At 52.8% G+C, this 16,574-nt stretch overlaps 1 protein-coding gene across 12 annotated transcripts in view; it reads left to right on the top strand.

Moving 5' to 3' along the window:
* Nucleotides 1-16,574, top strand: part of EPS15L1 (epidermal growth factor receptor pathway substrate 15 like 1) — an 87,468-nt gene that overhangs the window by 33,471 nt on the left and 37,423 nt on the right. For all 12 annotated transcript variants that reach the window (XR_013995182.1, XM_081077303.1, XM_081077298.1 and 9 more), the window contains 7 exons: nucleotides 3,074-3,231; nucleotides 5,570-5,726; nucleotides 5,973-6,058; nucleotides 8,858-8,930; nucleotides 12,572-12,733; nucleotides 13,337-13,534; nucleotides 14,955-15,119. Coding sequence is in view for 11 of the 12 variants with exons in the window: in XM_081077303.1 (XP_080933429.1) it covers nucleotides 3,074-3,231; nucleotides 5,570-5,726; nucleotides 5,973-6,058; nucleotides 8,858-8,930; nucleotides 12,572-12,733; nucleotides 13,337-13,534; nucleotides 14,955-15,119 (999 nt within the window). In the remaining variant the exon portion in view is untranslated. The remainder of the gene's footprint in view (nucleotides 1-3,073; nucleotides 3,232-5,569; nucleotides 5,727-5,972; nucleotides 6,059-8,857; nucleotides 8,931-12,571; nucleotides 12,734-13,336; nucleotides 13,535-14,954; nucleotides 15,120-16,574) is intronic.

Here is a 16,574-nt window from a genome sequence, read left to right as displayed (position 1 = left end):
CCCGAAGTTTACACACGCACGCATGCACTGCAGCTTCAGGAGAGCAGAGTTAGTTCTTGGTTATAACCTCCCCATCTAGAATAATTTCCAGTTCTTTGCTCAGCGAATGTGTATTGAATGATCAGGTGAGGGAGAGAGGCATCCATCGCATGTCAGCAGGACATGTGGGGGTTCAGAGTGTCCGCATAGTAACATCTTATATATCAGAAAGATGGTTCTTGTTCTGGCAAATGCAGCATCTTATAAAAGGGCACCTCTGAGATTGTCTGAAACACACAAGAACATGAATGTGAGTGACATCTGGAATCGCTTTCTGCCTCATCTGCGGCTTCAAACGCAAAGCAATGACTGTGACAAGAAGGCGAGCTGGCACCACCACGCAACTTCAGAATATGATAAAAGTGAAAATGAGCAGTGCACAATCAGACATTGATTTCTCTTGCTTGTGATATTTGTAAAGTTAACCATCTGACTCAGGAGGCTCATTTTCAAGGAGTTCAGAGAACACATCACACCCTAGAGGAAACAAAAATAGAGCAGGTGGTTTGATCACAAGGCTAGCACAGCTCCTGTCAATACCTTGGCCATGTGGAGGGCATGGTCCACAGGAGTTCTCTCTGACTGGCGTTAACCTGATTTCTGTGGCTGTCTGCTAAGAAGCCCCGTGTCTAGACAGCCCAGCCTCAGCATCTTCAGCAGCTCTCCAGCTATGCCCAGCATGTTCTGGGGGTCAGCCCTGCCACAGCGTCACAGGGTCAGCTGCCACAGTGACCCTGCTATAGGCTCCTGCCCTCCGTGGGGAGACAGACAATAAGTAAATCAATAAAGTAAGGTAGGTCCGACAGCCATGAGAAAGCAAAACAGGGCCTGGCCTGGAAGTGTCTGGGTGAGGAGGGGGCATGGCCCTGCAGATGAGGCCAATTGGACGGTCACTGATGGCCATGAAGCCGTGCCAGAGCTCTGACGTGGGAGTGCTTGGTGTGTTGGAGAAACAGGGAGAAGACTGGGGCAGGATGAGCCAGGGGATAGCAGGGTGGGGACCGAGAGAGAGGGAGAGGCCAGGCACTGAGGTCTGCATGAGCTGTTGCTTTCCAAGACGACCCAGCGCCCCCTTGAGTCTGCAGAATTCTTGTTAAGAGCTCTTAGTAAGCACCGTAGGCTAGGTTAGTGGTGATGTGTTTTCCTTCAAGGAAGCAAGTGGGGCTGAAGTTGCTGATGGCCGTAGGTTGACCAGCCTCATCCAGATCCCAGGAGCATGCTGCCGCCCCCCACCCCCAACTAGACTGATTTTATCAGTGGCCACTATTGGGGTCAGAGGTGGGGGTGGGAGGGTATGCCCCCTTCACCGTGAATAGGGGCAGCTCGTAGAATCACAGATGAGAATAGGGACCCACAATTGACTTGCTCCCTCTCCTCCACTTTTTTCATCTCCAGGATAGCAATACCCTGTCTGCCCCCGCCTGCTGCCTCAAGGTAAAGGGCTGCCTGGTCCTGGCCTCGTGGCCAGGTGTGGGGTAAAGCCCCTTCCAACCACCAAGGTCTGTTCCTGTTCACTGGGGGCCTGCAGCAACTGTGTCAGCTTTAAAGCCAGTCTGTTCCGGGAGACCCAGATCCAAGGGGAGGTCTGTCTCATGTAGATTTGTAGCCAAGCAGGCATTGGGGTTTTGCTGCTGACGGACTCCAGTACCCCAGAAATCAGGCAGCAAGGTCATTCTGTTTGCACAGCAAATGCTAGGACTCTTGTTGTGATTTCTTAGGACTCATGGGACAGAAAGCATTCTCTCTCTCAGCTCAGCCTGACTGACCTGCTGTTACTTCTTCCTTGGGTTTCTTAGCATCTGAGGTTTAACTCGCTCCAGCCATTTGACTTATGACAGCAAGCCTCTTTTTCATTAGAGCTCCTGTATGTATGTCTCTGACGCTTCTACAGCAGACGGGAAGCGTAATGTGACAAGTAGAACTCAGGTCTCGCTTGCTGCCTGAACTCTTGCTGCCAGAGCCCTTGCCTTTTACGTTGGTCTATATATTATGATTAATTTTCTGATCAATTCCTTGCTGTACTCAGTCGTTCTATTTCCTGCCTGAAACCCCAAACTGAAACATTCTGGGTAACGTGGTGCCCTAGCTTCCCAAACTCGCTTTCTGGATTCCTGGTGCTCAGGTCAGGATCCCGCTAGACTTGGATAATGAGGGAGATCGTTCAGGAAAAGCAGATGAGGAGAAACGTCTCTAGAAAAAGGGGCATTGATGCTGTGGAACTTGGTGCCATGAGAGCGCCGAAGGTCAAAGGTGACACATCCAGAGTTAGCAATCAGTTAGCCCAAGGGGCCTTGTAGACCCCGAATTAGAAGGTGCATGGGCCCCGGTGGACCCTCTGTGGCATTTGCCCTTCTGAAGCGAACTTGAGCAGGTGATGTGAGAGGCCAAGCTCCGGCTAGAGCAGCATCCTTCTTTGAGGGTGTTGGGGTGCTCATCAGAGGCTCCTCATCAGTGCTGTGTGCACGCCAGCACCTCATGGGGGGGCTACTGTGTCACCGGGAATTGGGGCAGGGACAAAGAAGGATGGAGTGCAGAATCCTGGTATTGTGGGCACTGAGACACCCCTGGCAGCTACCGAAAAGCATTTATAGACAGAAGACAGCAGACCAGGAAGGCTGGAGTGGGAGCCGGGCTGCTTCTCAGGAGCTGGGTCTTCCAAAATGGGCGGTAAGCAGGGTTTTGCTCGGCACACTCGAAGCCCCTCCTGGAAGGTTGCCAGCATGTCCCAGGTGGTGGGGGGTGGAAGGACCATTGGCATATGGACCTGCTGGGTTTTCACGTCTCTCTCAGCACCAGGAGACTGGGTGCTGTGCTGCGGTGCAAAGAGGTGCAGGCTGGCCGCTGGGCGAGACGGACCCATCAGCATTCACCTTTCTCAGCCTCAGTGTCCCTGCTTACAGAGCCGGGATCCTGTCTGAGCTCCTGGAGTCCTGAGGAGGGTTTTCTGCTAACATGCACGTGAAAGCACTTTCGTCATGCGTGTTTGTAGGTGATGAAAAGCTTGAGGATGAACCGTTTTAAAACTCCCTTTCAGCCAACCGTGAACTGGGTGGTACCAGTAGCAGACAAGATGCGCTTTGACGAGATATTCCTGAAGACCGACCTGGACCTGGATGGCTATGTCAGCGGCCTAGAGGTGAAGGAGATCTTCATGCACTCTGGCCTCACTCAGAACCTTCTAGCACACATATGGTAAGGGCGGGTAGACGGACGTCTGCTCCTTGGTATTCGGGCCTCGCTGTGTGTGTAATGATGGCTGTGAGTGGCTCACGGGGGCCATGTGGAAATGAGGCTGTGCTGTGTGAAGGGCCAGAGGGGTGTCATTAGGGACCTGGGGGTTAGGCCACCTCTCCAGCCCTGCACTGGCTGCCTTGCCTGCCCCGTACTTTATTCTTGCCAGGGAGATAGGAGCTGAGTGAGGCGCACGTGTAAAAGCCCATACCCCGTGTTCCGTGCATGTCAGTTCACTCTTCTTCAGCAGGAAGATCTGTCTGGACCCTCTAGAGAGCTCAAGGTTGAACGGCTGGACCTGTTCTTGCTGGTGGTAATGCTGACTCGAGCAGGAGGTCCAGCCTTGGCCACAGACAGTCGGGGTGGAGGCCCTGAGCCCTGCCCTCTCTGGGGGAGTGTGCAGGCAAGGCCCCGAAGGCTCCAGCAGGGCGGCCCTGGGCAGTGGGGCTACGGCCCTAGGCAGGTCAGTGGCTCAGCTCCTGGGGGAGGGCTGGGTCAAGGAGCAGGCTTCACCCCCACTTTCCTTGGGGGCTAGGCAGAGCCATCTTCACATCACTGGAGTGGTTCCTTTTGTCACTGGCCAGTGGTGAAAGTCACTTCCTAGCTTTGTCCTCGGAGCCCTGGGCCTTTACTAGGGCGTTGTAAGGAGAGAATTCCCATGTAATTCTGGAAAAGCGAGCCCTCCAAGTCGAGCAGTGAGTTAGTACTGTACTGAGCAGTAACTCACAGATGTCCATGTTGTGAGGTGAAGCCCTGCCCCCGAAAGTGGGCCGTCCTGTCTGAAGGAGCGCATGACGCCCTAAGTCAGTCACCAAGGCAGCTGGGAGTGGCCCGCCCACAGCCCCTTCAGACCCAGTTCCCCCTTTAAGAAACCAGTAAAATAGTCCCCTTTATCACCTGAAATGGACAAATGTGGAATTCAAAGGTAGCGACACAATGCCCCGATCTTCAAATGAAGCAACAGTGAAGGGAAGTGATTTATAACATACACCTCAACCTGTAAGTGGCATAACTACATGTAAATGACAGTGAAATCGTGACTATGCTTGGATCACAGAAGGGGCACAGGATTGTGTACAGGGAGTGGGGGAAAGGCAGACAGAGCGAGCTCTAGAGTCACCGCTAGAAAGTGAAACGACAGACAGTGTAGATTTGTGTGCAGGTGGCCCAGGGAAAGGGGGCATAACTGAAGGGGGGAGAACAGGACGGGGGGTTACAGGGGGAAATGGGCCCTAGGCCTTTCCCCAAATAGAGTCTGGCACCTGGCCAGTCAGCGTGCTGTCAGGATGGGTGTGGACACTGACCGAGCTTCTGCACTTGGCCTTGGAGCCCAAGATCCTTGAGAGAAGTCAGAGGCAGGGGAGGGGCTAGAGAGAAGAGGCAGCAGCCTGAGCTGCTGTGGGGGCACTGGGTGTACGGCAGGACTGGCCCTCGTGGGCAGACCCATGAGAAGTAATCTCAGTGTGAAATTGTGCCCCTGAACTGTGACAAGAACAAAGCCGTTTTTAAACCAGCCTTTATCTGTGACTTCTGGCAGGTCTCCATTCCCCCCACAGCCCTGTTCACTGACACTGTTCTTAGGCCTGAGTGTTCAGCGTTTCCAGCTCTCTTTGCTGCGCGTTAGGAGATGGTCTCGCTGGTCCTGCAGGTGACTGCGCAGTGGGAAGAACTGTTGAATGGGCAGTGAGTGAAGGGAAGCTGTTTCCCACAGACGTGGAGGCCGAGTCGGTGTCATCTGAGGCTTCCCTTCCCGTAGTGGCCGACTCCCAGTTCCCAAGGGTGTCCAGTTGCTGCCTTGCTTGTCTGCCAGGACATCACAAGGCCACTTGGGCAGCTACACCCCTGCAGGGAGGGATTGTCCTGTACAGTGCAGCCATCCCCTCATGATGACAACCCTAAATGCTGCTGCCGTCATCCCTTGAAAACCAGCAGCCCAGGCTTTCAGCTGACTGGCTGCAGGAACCAGCTAGAGATCTGCGTGTGCACTTGGCCCAGCTTCCATTTCCATGGAAATTGCTGCTCCGTCCTGGACCATTGTGTCTACCCCCCATGCGTGATAGCGCCAGGAGGGAGCGCCCGACAGCCCCTCCTTGGCCAGCCTTTGGGCACGATGCTCAGGTCGGGGGCCAAGACTGTTTCCCAGAGCTGGAAGTTCAGTAGAAAAGGCATTGCATTGTGGCCAGTTGTTTTTATCGTCCATTTTCACAAGAATGGGTTCCATGACTGGTACTCATTGCTCGGGCTGAATCCTGAATCCGATGTCTGTGATATGTAATTAGCATCCCCACGTTTCTCCCAGGGCTCTGGCCGATACGAGGCAAACGGGGAAGTTAAGCAAAGACCAATTCGCGTTAGCTATGTATTTCATTCAGCAGAAGGTCAGTAAAGGCATCGACCCTCCTCAGGTCCTCTCACCGGACATGGTCCCACCCTCAGAGAGAGGCACCCCGGTTCCGGTGAGTAGCCACTGGTGCACCCGTTGTGTTCATGTCGCTGCCACAGTCCGCCAGCAGGTGGCGCTGGCGTTCCGTGAGCCTTCTGCAGGGGCCCTGGGCTGTGTCTGGACACCCAGATAGTTCTCAGGGTGGGGGAGAGATGGATGATTTTACCTCTCGTTCCAAGACCTCCTAGTCCATGCTGTGTAGTGAAGTCAGTGTGGTATCATAAATAATTCATAATGCCGTGTCTGAATTTGCTTTCAGGACAGCTCAAGTTCTCTTGGATCTGGGGAGTTCACTGGTGTGAAGGAACTCGATGATATCAGTCAGGAGATCGCCCAGCTACAAAGGTACGTGAATATGGCAGCGTTTTCCCCTTCCGACTCTCACACGAACCCTACTCCAGGGTGTTATCGGCAGTGTGGGAGGCTTTGGAAACGCCTGGAAAGGTGACCATCACAAGTTTGTTCAGCAAAAGTGAAGGGACACAGATTCCCCTGAGTTCCCGAAGTGGCTTAACAAGCCTGAGTCTATAAGTCCTCAGAGCCGGTGTGGTGTGTGGGGTCTCAGGCTGCACCAACACCCTCCCCCCGGCCCCAAAGGCTTTGTTATCTGATATAAAGCATCAGAGTTTCAGGGGGTCAGTTAACGGCTTAGGATCAACAGCTGAATTGTTAGAGGGGCCTCGTGTCCAGATCTCCAGCTCCACTCCCTGTACTCACTGCCTCGGTTTCCCCATGTGTGAACGAGGGCTTCGGAAGGGTGTCTGCACTCTTGGAGTCAGGCTTAAAAAAAGTGTCCACTTCTTGTGTGCCCCTGTGATCCTTATCAGAGTGGCATCCTCTTTCCAGTTAATTCTGGGGGAGGGCGCACTCTCCTTACTTTGGGGCACCGAGCAGAAGGGCCAGAGGCGCTGTGCCCTCCATGGGAAAGAGTGCTTATTTGCCTGACAATGAAAATAGCAGTACTTTGCCAGAGAGGGCTGGATCCCCAGCTCTCACAGCTGGGGACCCTCAGTGCAGCAGAGCCCTGAAAAACAAGGGCAGGTCAGACGTCTGGGGGGAGCAGTTAGGTGGGTTACAAAACCTCAGCCTCGGCTGCCTGTGGAAGCCAAACGGCCCCCTTCATGGTCAGCCCAGAGGATGGCCTCCAACCTGTTTCTGGCTCCGGCGGCCATGTCTTCCAAACCAGAGATCAGCACGGGCAGCCTGGCAGGGCTAAGAGGGTCTGTGAAGATGGAGGCCAGTGTCTTAGAGCCCACATGGGCTGTTAGACAGGGCTGCAGGTGGAGGAGGAAAGGGACCTGCGACGCAGGGATACAAGGCACCAGTGTCCAAGTCAGGCCAGGGGAGCATGTGCAGATGTGCGGCCTCTGGCAGCGGGGAGTGTTTTCCCTGCGAAGGTGGGAGGCAGGTGTGTGCAGGAGGCCGGGCCTGGAGCAGCCCCGAGCTGGCAGCTTTGCGAGGGACCCAGTAGGCTGTTACTGATGGAGGCGTGGAGACACACCTCTCCCCTTGCAGTGTGATCCAATCATAGTGGGTTGGGTCTAAAGAGGACATTGTGTTGTTAGGTAGTTCTTAGGCTTGTGGAAATGAATATTCAGATGGTCACAGTTGTTTCATTTCTGGCAAGTGTCCCAGAGAAGGCCTTTTTGTTGTGCACGGGCAGGGTGGTGGTGGAGAAGGCAGGGTGTGTGGGACAGCGATGTCCCTGCGGCTGAGGCAGCCCCTTTGGGGTGTCTCAGTGTGTTTGGACTGCGTTAACAAGTGTTGTAGATTGGAGGCTTAAACAACACACACCCACTTCTTATGGTTTTGGAGGCTGGAAGTCCACGATCAGGGTGCCAGCAGATTTGGTGTTTGCTGAGGGTGCCTCCTGGTTCATAGACAGCTGTCTTCTCAACATGTTGAGAATACTCAACATGGCAGCAGGGGTGAGGGAGCGCTCTGGGGTCGTTTTTATAAGGGCGCTGGTCCTATTCACGAGGGCTCCGCCCTCATCACCTCATCATCTCCCGGAGGCCCCACCTCCTAATACCATCGCACTGGGGATTAGGGTTTAACATAGGAGCGTTCAGTCCATAAGGAGGAGACGCTGGTTGCTGCTGCTGGTCGCTGTGTGTAGCTGAGGAGCCGGGCAAGGCCCCACCGAGCGAGCGCCTGTGTGCACAGCGGCCAGCCACAGCCTCCTTCAGGGGGTTGGCTGGGGTAGCCCTGGGGCCAGAGACCCTCATGGCACTTGTTGCTGCCCCACCCCACTTTGCATCACTCCAGACTTCGCACTATGGCTCCCCCAGCTGAGCTTTGCCTTCCTGTTCTTGTGATCTAGAACGTTCTTCCACCACGTCTCCCATTCACAGGATACCTCCCTGGAGAGCCCTTCCCTTTCCTTACCCTGTTTGATTTCCCTTAGGTTTTGTGGCCCTTAGGTTGTATTCATTTGTGCATTGATTTGTCACCTGTCTCCCCCACTGGCCCGGGAGCTCCGTGAGGGTAGGGGCTGCTCGTGGTGTGTCCCTGTGGCCTCAGCACTTGGTGCTTCAGAGCAGTGGGCCCTCCTCATTCAGTAAGGGAGTGAAGATAGGATTTGGAATGTTACTTTGCTCTTGCTGTGTAACCAATTGCCACAAATGTAGCAGCTTAACATCACACGTTTGTTAGCACACAGCTCCTCAGGGTCTCACAGGGCCAAGGTCAGGTGTCAGCCCAAGCAGGCGTGTGTGGGTGGGGAAGAATCCGAATCCACTTCCTCACAGCGATGGGTCTGCAGTCTCTCTTCCCACTGGATGTGGCCAGGGGCTGCTTCTCTGAGAGGCTGACCACGCTTCTGCCTTCGTGACCCCTCAGTCTATAAACTCCTTCTCGCCGTGGGCATCACTCTGAAAACACTCTGCTCTCAAGGGCTCCTGTGGCCACGTGGGGGGCCTTGCGTCATCGCATCCACACATTCCACCCATGCTCCCCGGGGAGGGGATCACACGTAGGGGAATGGTCCCTGGGGCTTTTCCTAGACTTCCGCCCTCACCGAGTAGGGGCAGCTGGAGATGGATGGAATTGGGTCTTGAGACATGGAGGGGAGAGTCTGCACTGTGGTGACAGTTGGCTCATTCACTCTGTCTGTGCTCTCATGAAATATCTGTAAACACTCAGGGAGAAATACTCACTGGAACAGGACATTAGAGAAAAGGAAGAGGCCATCAGACAGAAAACGAACGAGGTGCAGGTAAGCACGATACTCCTGGTCAGGTCGACCTGTGTCAACTGCAGTGCAGGGAGTTACCGTCACAGACGACAGGGTACCAGTGGTGGCAGGGGGGGCAGGGGGGCAGCGGGGCAGCGGAAGGCAGCCCTGCACTCACTGGAAACCAGAGCTCGGCGGGGCTGTCCAGGTCAATTTTGTTATGTTCCCCATAGTCATAGGCAGGGGCTTTTTTCTTTCTTTATTGAGATAGGTGTATATGTAATGTGCATAATGTAAAATTCACTCCTTTGGAGCGTACAATTCAGTGGTTTTTTAGCGTATTCAATATGTTGCTTAACCTTCACTTCTATCTAGTTCCACAACAATTCCATCATCCCCAAAACAAACCTCATAACAGTTAGCAGGCACTCCCCGTCCTCTCCTCCAGCCTCTGGCAACCACTAATCCGCTTTCTGTCTCTGGGTTTGCCCATTCTAGACATCTCATACCAATGGGATCATAACACCATGTGGCTTTTTTTGTCTGGCTTCTTTCGCTCAGCATGATGTTTTCAAGGTATATTCATGTTGTAGCATGTCAGTGTTATTCCTTTTTATGGCTGAGTAATATTCCATTGTGTGGCTGGACCACATTTCATTCATTCATCAGTTGATGGATATTTGCGTTTTCCCACTTTTTGGTTATTGTGAATAAGCTGCTGTAAACATTCATGTGCACGTTTTTGTGTGGACGTAGGATTTCATTTCTCTTGGGTCTACACCTAAGAGTGAAATTACCAGGTCATATGATAACTCTATGTTTAACCTTTGGAAGGACCGCCAGACTGTTTTCCAAAGTAGCTGCACCACTTCACATTCCCACCAGGAATGCATAAGGATTTTTCTCCACATCCTCGCCAACGCTTATTTCCCATTTTTATTATAGCCTTCCTGTTGGGTGTGGAGCGGTATTTCAGAGTCCTGAATACTTTCCCTAATGACATCGAGCATCTTTTCCTGTGCTTATTGGCCAATTCTATGTTTTCTTTTGAGAAAAGTCAGTTAAGATCCTTTGCCCATTTTTTAGTTGGATATTTGTCTTTTTATAGCTCAGCTGTAAGAGTTCTTCATGTTTTTTAGATATAAGTCCTTTATAAGACATATGATTTGTAAATATTGTGTTTCATCTGTGGGTTGTCTATTCACTTTCTTGACGGTGCCCTTTGAAACCCAAAAGTTTTAAATTTTGCTGAAGCCCAATTCATTGATTTGTTTTTTTTGTTGTTGTTCTTGCTTTTGGTGTCATATCTAAGAACCCATTGCCAAGTCCAAGGTCACTAAGATTTATTCCATGTTTTCTTCTAAGAATTTCACAGTTTTAGCTCTTAGAGTTATGTCTTTGATTTATTTTGAGTTAATTTTTGTATGTGATGTGAGGTAAGGGTCCAATTTCATTCTTTTGCATGTGGATATCTAGTTGTCTCAGCACCATGAGTTGAAGAAATTATTCTTTCCCCTGCTGAATGGTCTTGGCAGTCTTGTCAAAAATTCAGTTGGACATAGATGTGTGGGTTTATTTCTGGGCCCTCAGTTCTATCCCACTGACCTGTATGTCTCTCCTTATTCCAGTACCACACTGTCTTGGTGACTAGCTTCGTAGTAAGTTTTGAAATCTGAATCTGTCAACTTTGTTCTTCTTTTTCAAGACTGTTGGGTACTCTGGATCCCTTGCATTTCCTATGAATTTTGTAATCTGCTTGTCAGTGTCTACTCAGAAGCCAGCTGGGGTTCTGGCGTGGATTGCATTGAGTCTGTGGGTCGTTTGGGTTATTTCCGTCTTCTCTTTGCTCAGACACTCTGACCCCAGCACCCTTCCTAACCACGAGTTGGTGGGTCTTCGTCCCCGCAGGGCTCTTCAATGGTTCCGTCTCCATTACAGGATGAGGGCAATTCCTGATGGCCTAGGCTGCTGGCCACCTGCTCCCCCAGGCTCACGCCAGGCCTGACCCTCTTCCTCCTTCGTTTGTCCCTCCCCCATCACCTGTCCTTTTCTCAGATGTGGGAAACACATATCTGGATTCTCCTCCACCAACTCTCTTTCAAACATTCTGTGTGATGTCCCAAACTAGTGAGGCTCGAGAGCTGTTCCTCGAATTGAAGGTCAGGGTCAGGGAGAGTGGAGAGCAGAGAACCCAGCTCCCCCAAATAACTCAAGAGATGTGTTTTGGCTTTCAAGAGAAGAAAGAGCCGTGAGGTTGTCCTCAAAGCAGGGAGAGGGAGACCCTGCACCTCCTTCAGGTTTTCACCTGAAAAAGGCACCAGCCACCTGCTGCCCAGGCAAGCCCTGGGGATTAGCCTCACCACCCCGTCCTCCCCCCGCCTCACAGGAACCCTCACATCCCCCCCTCCCCCCCACGTCCTTTGATTCCACAGCCGCCACTTGGCCCAGATCACTGTCACCTCTCCCTGGGCCCAGCCTGAACCCCCTCCCACCTGGCTCCCTCTGTCAGCCCCTTAGGCCACGCTCTCCTCTGCTGTTCTATTCCAGCTTTAATTATCTTACAGACAGATAAGACATTCCACAAGACGTTTGCCTGGTTGAAAATCAAAGACGAGAAGCATCCTGCCCTCCCCTTGGTCCCCAGAGGCGCAGTCAATTAGCTCCCAGGAGGCCTTCCAGAAAGGTCGCGTGCATGTGCAAGGAGAGACATCTATGCATATTCTCCCCTTCCTGTTTGCACGAATGCCAGCGTGCAAAACCCATGTGCCACATGCATTGTTCATTTCACAATGGAACACGGAGCTTGAGGTGGTTATCAAGCTCCATGGAAGTTATCAGCCAGCCTGCCTGGCGGGATTTGCATTGTTGACAGTTTTGCTGTCACAGATGTTTTCACATGCTTCATACACCTCTGTGATGCTTTTCCTAGAAGTCTTGTAGTCAGGGCCAAGGATTCCTGCACTGGCCAGCTCTGTAGATACAGCCGACTTGGAAGGACTTTAGCAATGGAGAATCAACCAGTCCCACTCCCACACTTGAATGACCTGCAGGGGCTTCCCACTGCAGAATCGCGTGCAGCCTCTGCCTCCCTCACCCTGCTGCCCTTTGCTGCCGCTGGAGCCCTTCTTCGGGGCCCCCTCCACCAGGCCCCTCTGGTGGGTCTTTGGATTTACTTGAGACTGGTGAACACAGGCACGTCTGAGATAACAGCCACATCCCTGCTGCTGCTTCCTGCTGCTGCCGCTTGTCCTTCAGGTCTGCCCTAAGTGATGTTTCCGCGGGCCTTCTCCACCTGTGCAGCGGCAGTCCGGGTCTCTCCATGCCCCCGTGACTCTGACAGTACTCATGCTGTCTCTTTGTGCCTTTCATCACAGCTCCTCTGTGCTCAGGTGACGCCTCTAGCCCACCCCCTACCCCGGCCGCAGGTCACTGGAGAGCTGTTCTCACCGAGCCCCGCTCCTAGCACCTGGCCTCTTTTAGGCCATTAGTAAATACCTGCTGAGGGACTCAAGGAGAGATTGAGCCCGGCCACCCAGCTGAGAGGCACATATTCCAGTGGGTGTGTGCAGGGCGCCACCCCGAGTGTGGACGTTCAGGGGGCTCCAGCTCACGCTGTGACCGTTATCTCAGCTTGGCCTGTGTTCACCGGTCTCAAGGAAATCCACACAACTCTCCTTCCCTAGGAATTACAAAATGACTTAGACCGGGAAACAAGCAGTTTACAAGAGCTGGAAGCTCAGAAACAGGACGCCCAGGACCGCCTGGACGAAATGGATCAGCAGAAGGCCAAGCTCAGAGACATGCTGAGCGACGTCAGGCAGAAGTGCCAGGATGAGACTCAGATGGTGAGTCCTGTCCATGCCCAGCATGGGGAGGGCGCTTCCCAAGGGCTCCTGGGAGTTCATGGTGACCTTGAAGCACACTGTGGAGACATCCTGCTGGTTTAAGAGAGTAGTTGGACATACCATTTAGAAAACTGTCCACATATTTGGGGCCTGACTTCAGTCTTAGCCGCCAAGTGGCAGAAGTGAACGGCTTCGAGCCCCACAAACCCGTGTATGTGGACACCCCACCATGGCCCGTGCCCCCCAGCCCGGGGGTCCCAGCGTGCCTGTCTCCCTTCTCTGCTGTCTTCAGTGCTCGTTACAAAGCAGGGAGGCTGCAGCCTCAGCAGACTGTAAGACCCTCTAAGGCCTGGAATGGGGTGTTCAGCCCCTGGGGACAGACAGATTGCCTGTGCTTGTCCTAGTTCCATTTCCTCCTTATTCCAAAGCAACTTGCTGCCAGTCACATGGGGCGAGCACATCTGCCTTGTTGTTTCTGTCCTTGTTTTGGATGTGGAAAAAGGGCCTGTGAGGAAACCAGGTGTCTAGCCTCCCTGGGGGTAGCTCCACCCAGGACTGAGGACTGAGAATTCGCTCTGGGAGCCACATTGCATCTTGTTTCAGATTTCCTCATTGAAGACCCAGATCCAGTCTCAGGAATCTGACCTGAAGTCCCAGGAGGAGGACCTGAACCGGGCCAAATCGGAGCTGAACCGGCTGCAGCAGGAAGAGACCCAGCTGGAGCAGAGCATTCAGGCCGGGAAGGTTCAACTGGAAACCATCATCAAGTCCCTAAAGTCCACGCAAGACGAAATCAACCAGGTAGCTCTCTGGGGGTGGCTTCTGCCAAGCAGAGTAGCTGCCGTGAGCTGTCCTGTCATGTCGGTGTATGTGACTGGCAGGGCCAACTGCCTGTGCCGAGGCCCCGTGTTTCCTCACTTGCGTTATGTTCTCTTGGAAACAGGCCTGGAGGTTAAAAGATGAGAACCCCAAGTATATGTTCCAGCATCACGTTGACTTGGGCCTCACCATCGTTCCCCTTCCCCGCCTGAGCACAACCCCTTTTCGGGGAGTGGGCAGGGGCTGGGTGGGGACAGCCTGGTCCTCGCACAAGCGAAGAGTCAGGGTCAGGGACATGGTCCAGCGCCTCTGTCCCAGTGCAATTGGAAGACCATCACGTCAAGGAAGCTGCACCCTGGAATGAGCGTCACCAGATTTGGGGCCCTCATCCACCCCCTCCCGGTCCTGCTCCGATACAAAAGCCACGTGGCCTGCAGTGCTGCTTGCCAGCAGAGGGAGGGCTCTTTTCCTGCTCCCCTCTATGTGACGGCTGTAGGATTCTCTGCTGGTCCTTGGGTCTCCCACCTACAGAGTGAGGGTGACATGTGCCCTCGGCAATACCAGAATGGCTATTCGTGCTTCCTTTCTTGACTAAAGAGACCTCTTTGCTCTTTTTTGCCAGTTTATGGACAAAAGTTAATCACAAACACATACTCTGGATTTAATGCCCAAATTGTGCTTTGTTGTTAATTAACATCGATAGGATTATCTTATCAAATTCTTTCTACCTGGCCCCCTTTCCCCACCCCCAGCCCTTAGACTTTGTAAAATCTAGATAGGAGCCAACATGTGACTGTATGTAGTAATAATAACGACGATGATGATAACAGTAGCTGCTGCCCACCCTGCCAGACCCTGGGTGTCTTACCCATCATTTCCAATGGTCCACTTCGGAGAGGAGGAAACAGAGAGGTTAGGTCACCCGCCTGAGATCACGCAGTGTGTATGAGACATTTAAGGTACACACTTGGGTCTGTGTGACTTCATAGATTGTCTTCCATTCCTGGGCCTCATGTGCCTTCTCCAGGACAAGGAGGAGCAAATGGGGTAATAAACACCCCATAAAAGAGAGTGACTGTCTCGTATCACTTTGAACAGCTTGTAAATCTGGGTTTTGTCCAATTTCAGTTCGTTCAGAATCAACAAACGTTTGTTTGAACGTGCGCCTCCCTCAGGGGCTGGGGATACAAGAGGCCTCCTGGGGCTGTGAAAAGGGCATCGTCTTGGTTTATGAGCAGTCTCACTTCTTGTAAACGTGGCGACTGGGGTCATCTACTCCTTAGATGGCTAATTCAGTTACCCACGTGAATTGCTCGGGGTTGGATGGTCGGAGAAAAGAAGGTCTCACCTGCGACTTCCCCACCGAACTCCACTTGATGCTGGTGATGTCTTTGTTGTGCAGGCAAGAAGCAAGCTCGCCCAGCTGCACGAAAGCCAGCAGGAAGCCCACAGGAGCCTGGAGCAGTACGACGAGGCGCTCGATGGGGCCCACGGCGCCAGCCTGACCAACTTAGCCGACCTGAGCGAGGGCGTCTCCCTGACAGACAGGGGCGGTTTTGGAGCCATGGTAAAGGTCGAATAAATGTATCCCAGCCCTGGGATTAGGGCCCACGTTGGGATCTGAGAATGCCCTGCCCACTTGGTCCAGCACTTGCCAGCCTTGTTCTATCCAAGTGCAGGGTGCTTCTCATTTTCACTGCTGCTTTGAGAGTCCCCACCAGCCCTGCAGCCCAGAGTACGTGGCCACGCTCCATCCTGGCATCTGGGACAAAGCCTGGGATAGGCCTGCTTCCTTTGTAAAACCACTTTTTAAAGACTTCCATCTCTGTGGGCCAACCACCCAAATGTGGATGGCTTCCCAAACCTAACCAGACTTGGATCGATCTCACATGTTGTGCAACCCACATCCCACTATTGGGGGAAGGGATGTGTGTGTGTGTGTGTGTCTGTTTCCACAAGGAGCACCTTGAAAATCAAATGTATTGATAAAGATCAAGAAAATGCCAGCCCTCCTGGGACATTGCTGTCTCACCTCTGAATTGGCCTTTGTCCTGACATTCTGGTTACATTTGAAACCTCAGCACTTTAGTTCAAACATCCTGACTCTGGGCCTCTCTGGTTGCTGTGCACTCTCAGGGTGCTGGCATCCAGCAAGTGTTACTTTTTCCTCAGATTGTCATGTCCCCCTATTCCCACCAGAGTCTGCCATTGTAGCCCTGAGACCTGGCGCGTGCTGTTTCCAATTGAGTCTGGCCCAGGAGAGTGTCTCTGTGCTCTTGAGGGCGCCAGTGGGACGCTGTTGATCTCAATGGATGTGTTGTGCTTCGCTCCCAGAGCCTTTCGCAGCTCACCCTGCACTGCGCCTCTCTCTTCCAGGGCTCCCCCTCTGAGCCTTCCTGCTCCCGGCCCTGTTTGCTTCCTGGATTCCTTTCCTCTCTGTAATAATACAGTCTCTCTCTCTCTCTCTCTCTCTCTCTCTCTCTCTCTCTCTCTCTCTCTCTCTCTCTCCTAGCTCTTTATGTTCATTCCTTGACATGTTTCTTTTCTCAGTAGCCAAGTACTCAGTCCCAAGAGTTTATGGGGAAACTTAGCCTCCTTTCCCCATTGCTTAGAAGACTCTGGTGATGTTCTCATGTGTCTCCTATCTCTGGCTGTCACCACTTCCCTCTGCCATTTAGAGTCCCCATTCTTGTGGAACTGTAAACAGCTGACACTTCTCTGTCCGCTCTTGGGCCCACATCAGCTTGACTATAGATTACGAACATCCATTCTTCATGAACTGCGTGGGGCAGAATTTCCCACTTGGCGTCTGGCTCCCTCGGTGTGTGTCTGTCCGCTTCGCAGCCCTGCTCTTACTTTCCCTCTTTGTCACTGGCCCCCTCGCATGGCTTTCAGCTTGTTTGGTTCTGTCCTAGTTCAGGGAACACCTCACTCTTAAATCCTTTGGCAGGTTTTGATAAGATTGGTTTCCTTGGATAAAAGTTGGCAATGATGTGGCAGTTTACAAGTGGCCAGTGATTTC

The sequence above is a fragment of the Rhinolophus hipposideros genome, assembly GCF_964194185.1.
Source record: "Rhinolophus hipposideros genome assembly, chromosome: 16".
Taxonomy (NCBI): Eukaryota; Metazoa; Chordata; class Mammalia; order Chiroptera; family Rhinolophidae; genus Rhinolophus; species Rhinolophus hipposideros.
This window is presented reverse-complemented; position numbering and strand designations above follow the sequence as displayed.